The sequence below is a fragment of the Hyla sarda genome, chromosome 1 (genome assembly GCF_029499605.1).
Source record: "Hyla sarda isolate aHylSar1 chromosome 1, aHylSar1.hap1, whole genome shotgun sequence".
Classification (NCBI taxonomy): Eukaryota; Metazoa; Chordata; class Amphibia; order Anura; family Hylidae; genus Hyla; species Hyla sarda.
The window spans coordinates 187,256,927-187,277,387 of NC_079189.1; the positions used below are offsets into that span (position 1 = coordinate 187,256,927).

Genomic DNA, 20,461 nt, shown 5'->3' on the forward strand with positions numbered 1-20,461 from the left:
ATATGTATGTGCAAAACAATCGCTTCTGAAATTGTTACATAACAGATTGTCATTAGCCTGAATTTGTACATAGCATTTTGCCTATTTCTTCATGGTGGTTTAAAAGGTATTCCAGCACTAACAATGAATATCCAGCAACTGGATACAGGAGAAGTGTCTGACTGTTAAGGGTCTGACTTCTGAGACCCCTTGCAATCACTAGAACGAAGACCCAACGTTCCAGCAATTTTGTACTTTAAATTTTTTTTTTAACTTTTACGCCGTTCACCGTACGGGATGATTAACGATATATTTTAGTAGTTCAGACTTTTGCGCACGCGGTGATACCAAATATGTGCATTAATTATTTTTTTGACGCTTTTTTGGGGGTAAAATGGGAAAAACTGACGTTTGACTTTTTAATTGGGGGAGGGGATTTTTCACATTTTTTAAACTTTTTTATTTTACATTTTTTTTAAATTTTTATTTTTTTTAAACTTTTTATGTCCCCATAGGGGACTAGTCATTGCAATCAGTTGATTGCTAATACTGTGCAGTGCTATGTATAGGACACAGCACTGCTCAGTATTATCTGTGATCTTCTGCTCTGGTCTGTTCGATCTCAGACCAGAGCAGAAGACCCGGGAGACGGCCAGAGCCATGTGACGGGACCTCTGGCCGCCATGCTGGATGATCGGATCCCCGCAGCAGCGTTGCGGGCGATCCGACGATCCATTGAAAGTACCGCAATGCCGCAGATGCCGTGATCTGTATTGATCACGGCATCGGAGGGGTTAATGGCGGAAATCCGCGCAATCGCGGATGTCCGCCATTACCGGCGAGTCCCTGGCTGCTGATAGCAGCTGGGACCTGCCGGGCATGACGTGAGCACCGCTCCAGTGCTCGCGATCATGTCGGCGCATAAATGTACGTCTTGGTGCGTTAAGTACCACGTCACCATGACGTACATTTACATCCATTGTCGTTAAGGGGTTAAGGCCAAAATGGTCCTGGTCCTTAAGGGGTTAAAGTAAAACCTGACCTGTAGCTTAGTTTTAGGGTCTTGGCAATCTACTTTTAGCCTAGGCCATCTTTATGTAGAGTAACAATCCCTTTTTCAGGTCCTCAGAAAGTTCTTTGTCATGAGGTGCCAAGTTGAACTTTTAGTGACCAGTATTAGAGCATTAGTGACCAGTGTTAGAGCAGAAGCACCAAATTTAAGACAATGTTTCCCCTTCCACACCTGAGACCTTGTAACACTAATGAGTCACATGACACTGGGGAGGGGAAATGTAAAAGAAGTTATGTGGTATAGGACACCATATCCCTTATCCAAAGAATAGAGGTAAGTGTCTGATTGGGAGGGTCCGACCACTATCCCCCCCGCACGATCTCCTAGTGCACGGAGATATTTCCACTCCAAGCAAGAAGACTGTGGTCCCCCTACAAGAAGTGGGGGACAACACACCTCCTCCATGTATCTCTATGGGAAAGGCAGAGATACAGAAACGCTGTTTCTCCGCCTCTCCCATGGAGATATAAAGAGATGGTGTGTCGCCCACTGTTTGTTGCTGTGGCCAACACAGCTCTTCCTAGAGAGCTGGGGAGCCATGCAGGAGATCACTGAGGGTCCCGGCGGTCGGACCTCCCGCGATCAGACACTTATCTCCTATCATTTGGATAGGGATACGATTTCCTACACCACATAACTCCTTTAATAATTGGAACCAGTTTGGACATTTCCACTTAGGGGTGTACTCACTTTTGTCACCAAGGTTTAGACATTAAAGGCTGAGTTATTTTAAGGGAACAGCTAAATTAAACACTGTTATACAGGCTGTGCACTTACTACTTTACATTGCTACAGAGTATTATTTCTTCAGTGTTGTCACATGAAAAGATATAACAAAATGTTTACCAAAAAGGTAATGGGTGTACTCACTTATGTGAGACATTGCAATGTCTGCAAAACCTATGTCATAAGGACACTCTATAAACATTTGCCTGAACAAAAGAAACCTATGCTATAAGAACGCTGTAAACATTTACTGAACAAAAGAAACCTATGTATACTATGCAGTAAATGTCTGGATACTAATTTCATATATGAATTGTCAAATGTATGGCCATGTGTGGTATGAACTTGGCCTCACTGCCTTTGTTCTAGGCAACCTTAGAGAAACAGAACTAAAATATGAATTTAATGTTATCAATTTCTTAAGTTGTGTATTCACATGTATACAGAACACTTACTGTCATGACAGACATTACCTTCTCATCTTGCTCAGTGAATGTCCCATTGCTGTCAGATTTCTTATTGATGGCTTGTGCCACTCCAACCACCTGAGTCAATTAGAGAACAAATAAATAATAAGGACATTAGAATCTACATGAATAGCAAATAATGAATAACATTAAAAGAGAATACAGGAAACATAAAAGCTGTTCAATTTACATAACAAATGTATGCAAACTAGTCATTGCTGACAATCATACCTTTCTTTCCACAAAAAAAAAAAAAAAAAAAAAAAATATATATATATATATATAGTAGAATAAAGTGTCTCGCAGCACTCCAGTAGTGATCAAAATAGGTTTATTACCTCAAGGTAAGATACAACGTTTCGACCGTCACCACGGTCTTTTTCAAGCATAAGCAAGTGACACACTCCTCCCATATTTATATGGGGTACAATATCAAAAGGTGATTGTGCTCAATAAAGAAAAAACATGTATTACAGTGGATACTGTGACAATTATTAAGAAAAAGAACATAATGATACATGAAGAAAATGCATACTTTTGGCAAGACAGTGTAATTAGTGCTGTACAGTATATACAATCTGACATAAATCGCATCATGTGTAAGTGACAATTAGTGTACAGGTGTGTGGACATTAAAAAGTAATCAGGGTAACATGCCACGAGGTCAAACACTCACCCATCTGTGGTAATGGCGGCCATTCCCTGACGCCGTGTGTGCACACGGCTCTAGGGAATTCCGCAGACCTGCCGGAGTACAGCCAATCGCAAGGGGGCGTCGCGCGTTGCTAAGCAACGACTGTAGCTCGCGGTCCGCGCACACTCACTGTGCTTCCGGATGCCGCGGGCGCCATGACACTTCAGGGAAAGAAGTGTCCTGTTTGGCGCATGCGTATGGATGTGTGCAGTTGTCAATGAAGCTATGTGTAGTGCGGGCAAGGTACCCGCACTTGATCTGTCAATACATATGTAATATAATCATGTGGATAAATGTATATAAATGACTACGGAAGATGAGAAATGTGTATTGGTGTGGTGAAAACAGGAGTGTATGTGGAAAATAATAGGTGTGTGAGTGAGTAACGGGAGATGGATGTGCATGAATGAATGGATCCTAAGTGTATAAGGAAAAAAATGGGGAATTGCAAATAAATGAGAAAAAGAAAGAATAAGAATGTAAAGGGTGTACGGGTATACATATGTAGGTGTGAGGGTGGTGGCAAGGTGTGGCTGTGAAGGCAAGTTGTGTGGAGCAACTGTATGGTATATAGTATATACATAGGAACATGATTTTGTACATGCACGTATGTATACACATGTATCACTGTATAGCTGTGTTTGTCAGTTGGTCAAGCTCACATAAAGGTATGTATAGAGGAAAAATACAAAAAACGTAGATGAGAGCAATTTCATTCTTGGTTGGCTGCACTCGGGTGGTAAGGGTCTAGAACTGGTAGAGTGGTCAGATAGATGATGGTCAGTGGTGTTTGATCGACGTGTCCCCTGATCATCTGCATAAAAACAAAGCAAGAATAGTTAGCATGTTGAAAGAAGAACACGGTATATAATTGATCATTTAGGATTCATATACAGTGAATGATGAGTTGGTATACTGCTCAGTGTGTGTGTCACAATTTATATATACAATCAAGTTCAACTGGCAGGTCAAGTCATCGGGATAATTTGTAGATACCTGTGGTTACAGTGAAGTCTACGTCACTGTAACCACAGGTATCTACAAATTATCCCGATGACTTGACCTGCCAGTTGAACTTGATTGTATATATAAATTGTGACACACACACACTGAGCAGTATACCAACTCATCATTCACTGTATATGAATCCTAAATGATCAATTATATACCGTGTTCTTCTTTCAACATGCTAACTATTCTTGCTTTGTTTTTATGCAGATGATCAGGGGACACGTCGATCAAACACCACTGACCATCATCTATCTGACCACTCTACCAGTTCTAGACCCTTACCACCCGAGCGCAGCCAACCAAGAATGAAATTGCTCTCATCTACGTTTTTTGTATTTTTCCTCTATACATACCTTTATGTGAGCTTGACCAACTGACAAACACAGCTATACAGTGATACATGTGTATACATACGTGCATGTACAAAATCATGTTCCTATGTATATACTATATACCATACAGTTGCTCCACACAACTTGCCTTCACAGCCACACCTTGCCACCACCCTCACACCTACATATGTATACCCGTACACCCTTTACATTCTTATTCTTTCTTTTTCTCATTTATTTGCAATTCCCCATTTTTTTCCTTATACACTTAGGATCCATTCATTCATGCACATCCATCTCCCGTTACTCACTCACACACCTATTATTTTCCACATACACTCCTGTTTTCACCACACCAATACACATTTCTCATCTTCCGTAGTCATTTATATACATTTATCCACATGATTATATTACATATGTATTGACAGATCAAGTGCGGGTACCTTGCCCGCACTACACATAGCTTCATTGACAACTGCACACATCCATACGCATGCGCCAAACAGGACACTTCTTTCCCTGAAGTGTCATGGCGCCCGCGGCATCCGGAAGCACAGTGAGTGTGCGCGGACCGCGAGCTACAGTCGTTGCTTAGCAACGCGCGACGCCCCCTTGCGATTGGCTGTACTCCGGCAGGTCTGCGGAATTCCCTAGAGCCGTGTGCACACACGGCGTCAGGGAATGGCCGCCATTACCCCAGATGGGTGAGTGTTTGACCTCGTGGCATGTTACCCTGATTACTTTTTAATGTCCACACACCTGTACACTAATTGTCACTTACACATGATGCGATGTATGTCAGATTGTATATACTGTACAGCACTAATTACACTGTCTTGCCAAAAGTATGCATTTTCTTCATGTATCATTATGTTCTTTTTCTTAATAATTGTCACAGTATCCACTGTAATACATGTTTTTTCTTTATTGAGCACAATCACCTTTTGATATTGTACCCCATATAAATATGGGAGGAGTGTGTCACTTGCTTATGCTTGAAAAAGACCGTGGTGACGGTCGAAACGTTGTATCTTACCTTGAGGTAATAAACCTATTTTGATCACTACTGGAGTGCTGCGGGACACTTTATTCTACTATACTACACTGCTGCTGCCAGTGACCCGGGCTGCGATTGGGCCCGCTTGCACCCGCTACACCTTTGCATTCCTGGTGTGCTGCTCCTCCTTGCTATCTGGATATATATATATATATATATATATATATATATATATATATATATACAGTATATATATATATATATATTCTGAATGGACATCAAAGAAGAGGTTCTACATGCCTCAAAAAATTCGGAATTCTGTCTGTTATGTGAACACATAGGGGGGTATGAAGGCTTTTACTCTTTTTTTACTGTGTTTTGTCGCTAGTTTCTTTATATGTTACTTTTTGCAACAAACAGTTGCTCCAAATGGTTTAGAACATTATCACTGATTTGACAGTGTTAGTCGTGATTTCAGTTGAAATCATGCATTGGTTTGGAATTCGTTAATTGTGACTTTTCATTTGGGCGCAAATTTGGGCGCAATCATGTTCGTTAAGTCGCAAACTTACAGCAAGAAAAATTACAGTGAAAGTAGCAACAACAATAGAAGTTAGAATATTCAAACCCTGACCAAAGTGTGTTACAAATGTTTGTTTACATTAAAATATTTTGTTTGCTCCAACAAATAATAATGTAGCAGTTACACAAAGACAGGTTTTTTTACTTTAACCTGTTAAGGACGGCGGGCGTTTCCATACGCCCCCGTTTTAAAGTACTTAAGGACTGAGGGCGGATGGATATGCCGTGGGAATTCCGGTCCCCGCTGCTAGCCGGTTGGGGACCGAATCGGGATGCCTGCTGAAATCATTCAGCAGGCATCCCGGTACATCGCCGAGGGGGGTCCTGAGACCCCCCCCCCCCCCCATGTCGGCGATCGGAGAAAATTGCATGTCAATTCAGACATGCGATTTTCTCCAATTCCGGGCTGATCGGGTCTCTGGTCACCCGATCACCCAGAAAATAGGGATGATCGGAGTTGTCAGTGACAGCCCCGATCATCCTAAGGGATAGGAGTGAGGTCGCAGTGCTGCAATCTCCTCCTATCCCCTGCCATTAGTCAGAACTAAGTTCTGACCAATGGCAGCGCAGGACAGGGGGTTGCCATGGAAACCCTCCCGTTCTGCCCACCCCTGGATGTCGGGCAGAACGGGGGGGAGAAGATGGAGGCCTGTACCTGAGGAGAAGATGCGTGGGGCCCGGCGATCATCGCAGACATCCAACAGAGATCACGGCTCAGGTAGGGAAACGACGGTGGGGGGGGGGGAAATTAAAGTGAAAGTAAAGTGATCTGTACTGTGGCAACCACTAGGAAGGACGGACTGCAACTCCCAGCCTGCCCAGACAGCCAAAGGCTGTCTGGGCATGCTGGGAGTTGTAGTTTTGCTGTCACTGAACAAACACAATTGGCTAACAGGCAATTGCGTAAACTGGATCCTATCATAGCCTAACTACACCAACAAAAGAAGATACCAGTATACTGATTTGAGTACAAAAATAGTGAATAAACTTTATTCAAGTGCATTATAAAATCATACATAAAATACAAGGTACTATACAGATGAAAGCTACAGAAAGAGGTAGTGATACTGAATCCACAATGGTAGACAGTACGGACGGCAGGGATACAGTCCACAGATGTCAAATTGCAACATGCCCATGGATAGTAAAATTAAATAATGAAACATACATATAATGAGTGTATAAAGCTGGTATATACCAGCTTTATACACTCATTATATGTATATTTCATTATTTAATTTTACTATCCATGGGCATGTTGCAATTTGACATCTGTGGACTGTATCCCTGCCGTCCGTACTGTCTACCATTGTGGATTCAGTATCACTACCTCTTTCTGTAGCTTTCATCTGTATAGTACCTTGTATTTTATGTATGATTTTATAATGCACTTGAATAAAGTTTATTCACTATTTTTGTACTCAAATCAGTATACTGGTATCTTCTTTTGTTGGTGTAGTTGAGTTGTAGTTTTGCAACATCTGGAGGGTCACAGTTTGGTGACCACTGTTACAGTGGTGCCCAAACGGTAGCCCTCCAGATGTTGCCAAACTACAACTCTCAGCATGCCTAGACTGCCCAGGCATGCTGGGAGTTGTAGTTCTGTAACATCTGTCCCTTCAGATTTTGCAATTTTCATTAAATTTTTGAAAATTGCTGCTCTACTTTGAAGCACTCTAATATTTTCAAAAAGTAAAAATATGTCAATTTTATGATGCCAACATAAAGTGGACATATTGTATTTGTGACTAAAAATAAAATGTATTGGGAATATTAATTTTCCTTACAAGCAGAGAGCTTCAAAGTTAGAAAAATGCTAAATTTTCTAAATTTTCATGAAATTTGGGGATTTTTCACCAAGAAAGGATGCAAGTAACGCCGAAAATTTACCACCAAAATAAAGTAGAATACGAAAAAACAATCTCAGAATCAGAATATTCGGTAAAAGTGTTTTAGAGTTATTAACGCTTAAAGTGACGGTGGTCAGAATTGGGAAAAAGGGCTCAGTCCTTAAAGGGGTACTCCGCCCCTAGACATCTTATCCCCTATCCAAAGGATAGGGGATAAGATGTCAGATCGCCGCGGTACCGCTGCTGGGGAGCCCCGGGATCCCAGCTGCGGCACCCCGCTATCATTACAGCACAGAGCGAGTTCGCTCTGCACGTAATGACGGGCAGTACAGGGGCCAGAGCATCGTTACGTCATGTCTCCGCCCCTCGTGACGTCAAGGCCCGCCCCTTTCAATACAAGTCTATGGGAGGGGGCGTGGTAGTCACGCCCCCTGCCATAGACTTGCATTAAGGGGACGGCCGGTGATGTCACGAGGGGCGGAGCCATGACATCACGCTGCTCTGTCCCCTGTATCGCCCGTCATTTCGTGCAGAGCGAACTCGCTCTGTGCTGTAATGATAGCGGGGTGCCGCAGCTGGGATCCCGGGGCTCCCCAGCAGCGGGACCGCGGCGATCTGACATCTAATCCACTATCCTTTGGATAGGGGATAAGATGTCTAGGGGCATAGTACCCCTTTAAGGTGAAAAAGGGCTCAGTCCTTAAGGGGTTAAATAAAAATGTTTTACACTAGAGGTGCACCGAAATGGAAATTTCAGAACCGAAACGAAACCGAAATAAAAAAAAAATGTCCGGCCGAAACCGATACCGAAAATGACTTCTCCCCGTCTTCTGGTAAAATGCAGCGCTCCGCTCATTAGATTAGATTCCCCCACATCCGATTGCCAGCTCCCCCACATTAGGTCGGGAGTTCCCCCACAATAGTAGGCAGCTCCCCCACAATAGTAGGCAGCTCCCCCACAACAGTAGGCAGGTTCCCAAATTAGGTCAGCATTTCCCCCACAACAGTAGGCAGGTTCCCAAATTAGGTCAGCATTTCCCCCACAATAGTAGGCAGGTTCCCCACAATAGTAGGCAGCTCCCCCCAACAATAGTAGGCAGTTCCCACACAATATTAGGCAGCTCCCCCCAACAATATTAGGCAGCTCCCCCCACATTAGGTCAGCAGTTCCCCCACAATAGTAGGCAGGTTCCTCACATTAGGTCAGCATTTCCCCCACAATAGTAGGCAGCTCCACCCAACAATAGTAGGCAGTTCCCACACAATATTAGGCAGCTCCCCCCAACAATATTAGGCAGCTCCCCCAACATTTGTAGGCAGCTCCCCCCCCCCAACAATATCAGGCAGCTCCCCCCAACAATATCAGGCAGCTCCCCCCCCCACAATATCAGGCAGCTCCCCCCCCCACAATATCAGGCAGCTCCCCCCCCCCACAATATCAGGCAGCTCCCCCTCCCCCCACAATATCAGGCAGCCTCCCCCCCCCACAATATCAGGCAGCTTTCCCCCCCCCCCCCCACAATATCAGGCAGCTCCCCCCCCACAATATCAGGCAGCTTCCCCCCCCCCCCCCACAATATCAGGCAGCTTCCCCCCCCCCACAATATCAGGCAGCTTTCCCCCCCCCCCCACACACAATATCAGGCAGCTCCCCCCCCCCACAATATCAGGCAGCTTCCCCCCCACCCCACAATATCAGGCAGCTTCCCCCCCACAATATCAGGCAGCTTCCTCCCCCCCAATATCAGGCAGCTTCCCCCCCCCAATATCAGGCAGCTCCCCCCCCCACAATATCAGGCAGCTCCCCCCCCCCCACAATATCAGGCAGTTCCCCCACAATAGTAGGCAGGTTCCTCACATTAGGTCAGCATTTCCCCCACAATAGTAGGCAGCTCCACCCAACAATAGTAGGCAGTTCCCACACAATATTAGGCAGCTCCCCCCAACAATATTAGGCAGCTCCCCCAACATTTGTAGGCAGCTCCCCCCCCCCAACAATATCAGGCAGCTCCCCCCAACAATATCAGGCAGCTCCCCCCCCCACAATATCAGGCAGCTCCCCCCCCCACAATATCAGGCAGCTCCCCCCCCCCACAATATCAGGCAGCTCCCCCCCCCCACACACAATATCAGGCAGCTCCCCCCCCCCACAATATCAGGCAGCTTCCCCCCCACCCCACAATATCAGGCAGCTTCCCCCCCACAATATCAGGCAGCTTCCTCCCCCCCAATATCAGGCAGCTTCCCCCCCCCAATATCAGGCAGCTCCCCCCCCCCACAATATCAGGCAGCTCCCCCCCCCCACAATATCAGGCAGCTCCCCCCAACAATATTAGGCAGCTCCCCCCACAATATTAGGCAGCTCCCCCCACAATATTAGGCAGCTCCCCCCAACAATATTAGGCAGCTCCCCCCAACAATATCAGGCAGCTCCCCCCCACAATATCAGGCAGCTCCCCCTCCCCCACAATATCAGGCAGCTTCCCCCCCCCACAATATCAGGCAGCTCCCCCCCCCCACAATATCAGGCAGCTCCTCCCCCCCACCACAATATCAGGCAGCTCCCCCCCCCCCAATATCAGGCAGCTTCCCCCCCCCCCCCACAATATGAGGCAGCTTCCCCCCCCCCACAATATCAGGCAGCTCCCCCCCCCACACAATATCAGGCATTTCCCCCCCCCCCCCCCACAATATCAGGCAGCTTCCCCCCCCCACAATATCAGGCAGCTTCTCCCCCCACAATATCAGGCAGCTCCCCCCCCACATTAGGTCAGCAGTTCCCCCACCCCACAGCAGTTCCCCCACCCCACAGACATACAGCTTCCAGCCATATACAGTGTATGGCTGGAGGCTGTATGTCTGTACTGCTGCCCCCACAGTGATCCGGTCACCGCTCCTCCGGCCCGGGGTCACATCTACTGCTATGGCCTATGGACCATAGCAGTAGGTGTCGGTGCCGGGACCGGAGGAGCGATGACCGGAACACTGAAGAAGATGACGCGGTCACTTACCAGGCCCCGGCCGGCATGCGTTCTCCTGCGACGATCCAGCGGTCCTCCTGCGTCTCTATGGTTGTACGCACGGGACGTCAGTGACGTCCCGTGCGTACGATCATAGAGGCGGAGAAGCGAAGGACCGAAGGAGGATCGCGGGAGGATCGCAGGAGGACGCCGGGGAATGGTGAGTGACCGCCGGACATCCTTATGTCCCGAAAAGATTTTTCGGGACACAGGGATGTCCGAGATAGGATTAGGAATACTTATTTTTATGTGCCCGGGCCGGCTCCTGTGTGTAGCTGCAGGCGGGGGCCGACCAGAGCATATAAAAACTAATACTGTATGCTAAAAACCAGGGGGCCTCCAGCTGTTGTGAAACTACAACTCCCAGCATGCCCGGACAGACTTTGCCGGTCCGGGCATGCTGGGAGTTGTAGTTTCACAACAGCTGGAGGCCCCCTGGTTTTTAGTATACAGTATTAGGTTTTATATGCGCTGGCCGGCCCCCGCCTGCAGCCACACACAGGAGCCGGCCCAGGGACATAAAAAGATGTATTCCTAATCCTATCCCGGAGAGCGCGCCCCCCCCAGATGTTGCGGCCGGCCCCCCCTGCACTTCCCACGAGTGCCTCTGCCACTGGCAGTGTTTGTAACTTGTGCTGTGGGCGGGCAGGGGAGGTGGCTCATTATCGGCAGATTTTTAGTTGTTTCGGCATTTTGCCGAAATAGCTATTTTCGGCCGATATGTATTGGCCGCCGATATATCGGTGCATCCCTATTTTACACAATAATTTTTTTTGTTTTCTTTAAATATGCATTAGGAACTGTGATTGTTTATATAAAATTTTAAACATACAAAAAGGACATAGCTGTGTAAGATTTACCTTTGTGAACCTGACAAGATTTAACACTTTTCAGCTGCTGCACCACAGCCAGAAATTTTTGTCTGGAATTCTGGGGCAGCATTTGTGCCAAAATTACAAACTTCCGTGAGACAATTGATAATTTCAGGGAAACTACGCTCCATTTAACGCAAAAAAACATACATAAAATCACACATCGCAACACCATTATTGATACATAACCTTCCCCCATAATCTCACTGGTAAAACTACAAAGCAGACCAAAATTCTGATTACATATCACATATTCTAATACAAAATCCAATATGTGCTCAATTAAAGGGATATTTAAGGAAAAAAATTTTTTTTTTATATCAACTGGCTCCAGAAAGTTAAACAGATTTCTAAATTATGTCTATTAAAAAATCTTAATCATTCCAGTTGTTATCAGCTGCTGAAGTGGAGTTGTTCTTTTCTTTCTTACAACAGTGCTCTCTGCTGACACCTCTGTCTGTCTTAGGAACTGTCCAGTGTATGAGCGAATCCCCCATAGCAAAGCTCTAATGCTTCGGACAGTTCCTGAGAAGGACAGAGGTGTCAGCAGAGAGCACTGTGGTCAGACAGAAAAGCTCAACTTCAGCAGTATTGGAAGGATTAAGATTTTTTAATAGAATAATTTACAAATCTGTTTAACTTTCTGGAGCCAGTTGATATATATATATATATATATATATATATATTATTATTTTTTTTTTCCTGGAAAACCCCTTTAAATGGGTACATGGACCAAAAATGTAATGTTCAGTAAGCTGTAAAAAAAAAAAAAAATCCTTCGCAGTCACTGGTACAAGATATAAAGCTGATACACAGAGCCATGATACAGCCATGTACATAGATCATAAGATTGAGACAGGATATGCCACATTTATTAATCTGCCTGAAGGCAAAAGCTGTCTGATTTACCCATAGCAGCCAATTACAGCGCAGGTTTAATTTTACTAGTGCAGTCTGAGAAACCATAGCTGAGCTGTGATTGGTGATCCTTGTTGGACTATTCATTAGGAGGCACCCAGTGCGTGGCGCTTTGAAATCTACCCTAGATCCAAGCTGTTAGTGTAGGTTTCAGCTACAACAGAAGCTAGCTCTTTATCATATTAGGTAGTAAATTTTACATGCGCAGTGGTCACATCCTCTTTTTTTTAAGCCTCGTCCACTTAATTTAAAGTGGTACAGAAAAGGTAATATGAAAAAAAGTTGCAAATTTCTGCACAAATAAGGGGCTTTCATAGACTAGCAGCATAAAAAATTCCCCCATAAACCTTACATAGACATGAATTGTAAACAAAGTGTTGGATTTGTAGTATTTCCCATTAATTTAATGTAGATAGCATTCCTCGATTATTGTTGAGGAAGACATATATGTCGCCTAATACTTCTGACAACTTTGCTGGCAAAGCAAAGGATTAGGCAAGTTGAAATCTTGATCAAAGACACCCTAACAAAAACCGCTGTGTGTGTGTTAAAAAATCTTTCATCTACTATTTTACCAGGTAGAAAGGTTTGTTGTAATTTTATAAAGAAGCCCAGATGAATGCTGTTATATGGGACCTCTTTTAAGGTGGGTTCACACCACGTTTTTCAAGTACAATTCCCGTATACATTTTCATTATTGAAAACGTATGGAACCGTATTGAAAACTGTATACATAGACAAATAATTGAAAACCGTATGCACCCGGATGCATCCGGTTATGTACGGTTTGCTTGCAATACGGTTTTCTCCCGTACTCAAAGCCATGGTTGACCACGGTTTTGTCTCCGGTTTAAAAACCGCATACGTTTTTTTTAACATGGACGTCAATGGGAAACGGACATGTATACAGTTCCATACAGGGCACCGTATATAGTTTTTACTTTGCGCATTTGCATCCTAATGTCCCCACCCAAGACCCCTCCCATTAAAAAATGGACAACATTTTCAAAAACTTATGTTTTTTTTAAAATAAAAACGGACAGAACTGTATGCACAGTATACGGTTTAAAAACGCCTACGGTTAACTTTTTCCCATACTGTTCCATCCGTTTTTTTGCCATACGGTTTTCTTTAGAAAAATGGATTGAAAACAGTATGGCAAAAACGTGATGTGAACCCATTATTATTCAAGTTCATTTTGGCAAAATTTAGTCTTGCTTTTTATGTCTCTGTCAGCAGTGGGGTCCTCCTGGGTCTCCTGCCCTAGCGTTTCATTACATTTAAATGTTGACAGATATTCAAGCTGTCCTGCAGACTCAGGGAGCATCAGTGTCAGCGTGAACTATCTTTGGAACTTGTTTGGGGCTATTTATCCACCATCTGGACTATCCTGCGTTAAAACCTTTCATAATTTTTTCTATTCCGTCCACGTCCACGGAAATTAGCTACAGTGCCATGGGTTGCAAACTTCTTGATAATGTTGCGCACTGTGGACCAAGGCAAATCTAGATCTCTGGAGATGGAATTGTAACCTTCAGATTGTTGATATTTTTCCATAATTTTGGTTCTCAAGTCCTCAGACAGTTCTCTTCTCCTCTTTCTGTTGTCCATGCTTAGTGTGGCACACACAGATACACAATGCAAAGACTAAGTGAACTTCTCTCCTTTTTATCTGCTTTCAGGTGTGATTTTTATATTGCCCACACCTGTTACTTGCCCCATGTGAGTTTAACCTCTTAAGGATGTAGGGCGTACCTGTACGCCCTACGTCCGGTCCCGGTGTTTAAAACCGGGCCAGTCCCGTCTGCTATTCATAGCCAGGACCCTGGGCTAACAGTGCGGCACAGATTTGTTGTGCCACGTGCTATTAACCCTTCAGACGTGGCGATCAAAGTTGACCGCCGCACCTGAAAGTGAAAGTAAACGCTTCCTGGCAGCTCAGTCGGGCTGATAAGGACATCGCAATAAAATCGCGATGTCCCAATCAGCTAGGACGCGAGCGGAGGTCCCCTTACCTGTCTCCGCCTCGTCCGATTGTGGTTTGATTGCTCCAAGCCTGAGCTACAGGCTTGAGCAATCGAGCCCCTATCTGGCTGATCCATGCAAAGCTATGGCTTTTCAGGGATCAGCATAAGAGATCAGTGTGTGCAGTGCTATAGCTCCCTATGGGAGCTATAGCACTGCAAAAAAAAAAGTGAAAAAAAAAAAAGTTAACAAAGGTAATTTAACCACTTCCCTAATAAAAGTTTGAATCACCCCCCTTTTCCCATAAAAAAAAACTGTGGAAATAAAAATATGTGGTATCGCCGCGTGCGGAAATGTCCGAACTATAAAAATATATCGTTAATGGCGTACACGCAAAAAAATTCCTAAGTCCAAAATAGCGTATTTTTGGTCACTTTTTATATAATGAAAAAATGAACAAAAAGTGATCAAAAAGTCAGATCGTATGCGGAAAAATAAAACAGTTATAGGGGTTAGAAGATGAGAATTTTTAACATATCAATTTTCCTGCATGTAGTTAGTAGGGTATCATTTTAACCGTATGGACCTACAGAATAAAGATAGTGTGTTATTGTTACCGAAAAATGCAGTGCGAAGAAACGGAAGCCCCCAAAAGTTACAAAATGACATTTTTTCTTCAGTTTTTTCGCACAATTCATTTTTTTTCCATTTCGCCGTGGATTTTTGGGTAAAATGACAAATGTCACTGCAAAGTAGAATTGGTGGTGTGAAAAATAAGCCATCATAAGGAATTTTATGTGCAAAATTGAAAGCGTTATGATTTTTAGGAAAAATTAAAATGCAAAAACGGAAAAACCCTGCGTCCTTAACGGGTTAAAGGGGTATTCCAGGAAAAAACTTTTTTTTTATATCAAGTGGCTCCAGAATGGTAAACAGATTTGTAAATTACTTCTATTAAAATATCTTAATCCTTTCAATAATTATCAGCTGCTGAAGTTGAGTTGTTGTTTTCTGGCACAGTGCTCTCTGCTGACATCTCTGCTTGTCTCGGGAACTGCACAGAGTAGGAGAGGTTTGCTATGGAGATTTGCTTCTAAACTGGGCGGTTCCCAGGATACGTGTCATCAGAGAGCACTTAGACAGAAAAGAACAACTCAACTTCAGCAGCTCATAAGTACTGAAAGGATTAAGATTTTTTAATAGAAGAAATTTACAAATCTGTTTAACTTTCTGGAGCCAGTTGATATATATAAAAAAAAATTTTTTTCCTGGATAACCCCTTTAAAGGAGCATCACATGGTTGAAACAATCTTATTTATCCACAATTTTGAAAGGTTGCCAATAATTTTGTCCAGACCATTTTTGGAGTTTGGTGTGACATTATGTCCAATTTGCTTTTTTCCTTCCTTTTTTGGTTTAGTTCCAATACATGCAAAGGGAATAAACATGTGTATAGCAAAACATGTGTTACTGCAATCCTTTTCTGTGAGAAATACTTAATTTTCTTGAAAAATTTCAGGGGTGCCAACATTTATGGCCATGACTGTAGATATCAAAGATATGCATAAAACATAGATATAATTTTACCAACATTCTCTCCTCTGATATCTATGTTCACTCTCAGTTCATTTCAGCACAAGTCCCTTCCTCAGCTGGGTTTTTGGACTTTGTTTCATAGAAATGGAGTATCATCATAGGCATCTTCTTCCAGAGAAATTGTTTGGTATATAGTTCTTGTCACAGCAGTCTCAATCAGTTTTGAGATAGTCCTCGATTGCAGGAAATGCAACAACATCCACAGGTCACCAAGATGGTCAACACAATTGCGATGGAGATGAGAGCTGAAGTCATCAATCCAGTCTATCCTCCAAACCATCCCTCAAGTAATTTGGTGAATGGGTCACTTATTCCTGAGTTCTTGGCTATCTCATTTGATAATGCAGTCATTCCTTCGATTGCTCTGGTCACGATTCCTCCTGGGAATAAAGGTACAACACATACTGCCAAACATCTTGCAGTCCGCTCCTCTTTCTGCTAGTACCATATCTAGGGCCATCCTATTTTTGCCAGGCCATCAAGGTGGGGACCAATTTTTCTGCTAAGCCTTTGACTGCATCCCTTGTATAATTTACAAACCTCTGTTGGTTATAGTAAATGTAATTTATTCAGTCAACATTTTTGTTTACTGTACTCCTACAAAAGAACAGAGACTCAAACCCTGCTGTCACTAGATCTCTGGCTTTAAACTCATTAGGCACTCCATGTGGAACTCCTATCTCGTCATTGTACACCTGAGAATCAAAAGACCCTTTAGGAGAGGTGTCCCTTTGGCTACGTGGGTGGCCTCCTTTCCAGGGTGACTCTGACAGGATATGGAGGGCATTGGTGACTCTGACAGGATCCCCTCAGGCATTGGCTGGGATCCTAGCTCTTAATCTCCACATAACCAACAGACGTCAGTCCTTTGGGTATCATGCTCAACCCAGCCACCATCTTTCCCTCTCTTGTTAATCCTCTCCATACAGTAAAGATCAGGCAACAATCGCAGGTTTGTACCACTCTCATTCCCTGGGAGTGCAAAGAGAGTAAAATTGCCAGGAAATGCTGTGACCGCTGGGGGTATTTGAGATCTCTGGACCTGAGGAAAGAAACTCAATGTATGACAGGTTGTGTAGGTATCAGGTTTGTATGCTTTTTGAAACAGTTTCATCATACAATTTAAATCTTCTGGATCTGTACTATTGTTTAAAGGAAAGGGTGCTGTAGCTAAGTGGGGCCTGGCACCCACACAGACTAGGCAATTTTCTCTTTTTAATGTTTTGGCTTTATAGATTAGCCTTTCTAGCCACACATTTTTATTTTAATACCCTGTCTCTAGGGCTATGGCATCCGTTATGGTGAGGTTGGTAACCCTTATAGTTTTATTTAATATTTAAACTGTGGTATAAGGCACTTCCCTTTTCTTGGATATCACTTTTAGGTACTTCTGTCCTCTAGGCCCTCCTATAGGATCTGTTCCTGATACTTCTACTCTCCTACAGGGTAATATCTCTGATCTGTGTTTTAGGCATCCTAAAGTGATTAATAATAATAATTTACAGTTCCTAATCTCAGTACATTGGGGTTCACTGGCTCGTACTACAGAACACCTTTGTTTTAGGCCAGTTAACCCTTGCATGTCATATCCCTATCTGGGTTTGCTGTCGTACACAAGGCTTGCTGCCAAAGGTTACATTCTTTCCCAAATAGAGCATAACACATACACATACATTACTATTTCTTATCACTTTTGCCTATCTTAAATTCCCACACCAAATCAACTGGCACAGGTCTACTAGTATTGTACTACTGGTTCCCTCCAGGAATGACAAATTGAGAGGTTTACCTACAGCCACCCAGTCTGTTAGTTGTGTCTGATCATGGTATTTTTATGGTAAAGGTTGGAGATTATCCTTCCGAGGATTCCTGGAATTCCCACCAAACCAACCACAAGAATTATTCCTATCATCCTATTTAGCTACAAACAGGGCTGGGCGGCAAAGCAAAACAATTTGGGCAGGGCCATGAAAGAGGAGGCAGGCTACAAGGCATGCTGGGAGCTGTAGTTTCTAAAACAAAGGCAAAACGGAAACAGATGCTACACTACATGGACACACTTGTGCAAAGAAAGGAAAAGAAAGGCAAACAAAGGGGAAACACGAGACCAGAGATAACAAGAAAACTCACCTGCAAGGGTAAGTAGAAACTGAAAAAACACATTGGCCACAGGAGCACCCCTTTAATTATACTACATCCTTTGTTCTTTGTTTGTCTAAAATCCCTCACCCCCTCCCTCCTCTAGAAGCTAGGGAGATTCTGCATTCAATGACACGTTCTCTAAGAATAAGATAAGGGGTGTAGGCAGGGAGGGGGACTGTGGTGTGCCGAGTTTGGAATTCCTGAAAGCACCAACGCTGCTACATGTCAGTGAATGGAATCTATATAACAAAAGAAGCTACAGTAATGGAAATCTCAGGGACAGAAAATTAACCCAATGGGACAACAATGTTTTAAAAACAGCACTTTTAAACTGACAAAAACAGTACAGTATGTTCTACGGAGCCTTACATGTATTGAAGGCAAAATTATGCAAAACAGAAAGGTGATTTAACAGTATCTGTGATCCAAAGAGATAAGCTATACTGAAGAAAAAAAACAAACAAACAAACACAAGAACAAATAAAGAAAAACAAAAAACTTGGAATGGCGCTTTAACAGAGAACTATGAGAGAGCGAGAGAGAAAGAAAGAAGGGACAAGGGTTACCAGCCCTGAGATGAAAGAGATCTGGATTTAAAACACCACCTAACTCTAAGAGTGTATTTCTTTTGATTGTTCCTGTATGAACAGGAGTTCAGTGCTGCAGTTGGGTATGTGGGCTGCTATTTTCCCCCCTTAGATATCCTTGAAAATAACATAAGCAAGTTTACATACTCCAGAATTTCCATTTATCTGGGAATTTTTACTTCTACTAAATGTATTACTGCAAATATTGATTACCTTTTATCCCATTAAATTATCTCTTTTGTCACTTATTAAACCACTATTCTTTGCATATAACTTACTAAACTATTCACAAATTCTCTTGCTATGTTACACAGTTCTTTGTCCATATAAAATAGAAGCCTCTCCCCTTTTTGGCAACGTTTGTGAAGGACAAAACAATAATTATATTACAGCTACCTTTAGGATAAGTCCACTTTTCAGAATGCTAGGGTGTTGGCTAGTCCCTGGATGCCATTTTGGGACATAGAATATAGTAGGGGCCACAACAAACATTGTTTAACAGGAGCAAAGATTCTATCTTTTTATACAACAAAGTTTAAACATATATCATATCTCACATAAGAGATAGTAGAAATAAGTTTGTCTTAATGTCTTCCATCACCATGGAAATACAATGCTAACTTAAAAATATAGAATGTTAGATAAAGCAAGTAATGTGTATACAGTAGAGATCATTACAGAATTCACAACACAATCTGCAAGCATTCTCTTCTTTTGTAACAACTGATAACACAAAGACTGCAAACACAATAAAATCATATACAAGAGATAATATAACAGATAAGACACACACAAAAGGCTCTTCATACATTCACAAAAGTATAAAAGGATAAAATTATGCAAACATATTCACATAAAATTCTATCATTTTCCTTATCTTTTTGCTTGTTTGAAATGATTCATTAGAACACTTTTTATTTATACAGTTTTTAAAAAGGAAAATATTCCCTATTTTTACACTATTCATTGGTCCAGGGGACCCCTGTGGTCCCTCCTGACTCCTTCAATATATTTTTGAACAAAGTATTAACACTTTTTACAGTTCCAACTAATTTTTTGGTCTCTTCTACATGCTTCTTAACCCTTCATGATCTACATTCTTGTACCATAGTATCACTTACATAAACACTCTCACCTCGTCTAATCCTATCTTCCTCTAAGCCTTCTGTAACATATTGTTTATCAGCCTCTTAAACATGCAGTTACCTTTACATTTTTCTTTGCCTTTTAGCTTATAACTGTATTGTTATCCCCATTTTTGCTTTTACAAATACATTGGGGTCTAATTTATTATTTATTTAGTTTTACACTTTTTAAGTCTTTTTTTTTTGTCTAAAAGTCTGGGGATATCCCGTAGGCCCTTGGCCACTGTTTCTATCATGGTGTGGTTCATACAAGGGGTCTAGGAACTTAAGTCCGAGTTCCTGTTCTCATCATCCAATAATTTGGACTCAGAGTCACTAGAGATAGGGGGTGGTAGAACACTCTCTCTCAAGGGAGGCAGAAACATCCTACCTGAGGTGTGGTGGTGACTGGTGCCACAGAAGTAGAAGTTACAGGGTTTTGATTAGTGGGAGGGTCTACTCTGGCAGGATGGACTCGCGACACAGTGGGCGTGATTATGGCCTCCCGGGTTTGGGGAGGCCGC

General features: G+C 43.0%; 1 protein-coding gene across 11 annotated transcripts in view; it reads right to left on the bottom strand.

Annotated features, from left to right (window-relative positions):
* Positions 1–20,461, bottom strand: part of PDE5A (phosphodiesterase 5A) — a 352,640-nt gene that overhangs the window by 154,834 nt on the left and 177,345 nt on the right. For all 11 annotated transcript variants that reach the window (XM_056565902.1, XM_056565920.1, XM_056565896.1 and 8 more), the window contains one exon: positions 2,251–2,322. In XM_056565902.1, the coding sequence (XP_056421877.1) occupies positions 2,251–2,322 (72 nt within the window). The remainder of the gene's footprint in view (positions 1–2,250; positions 2,323–20,461) is intronic.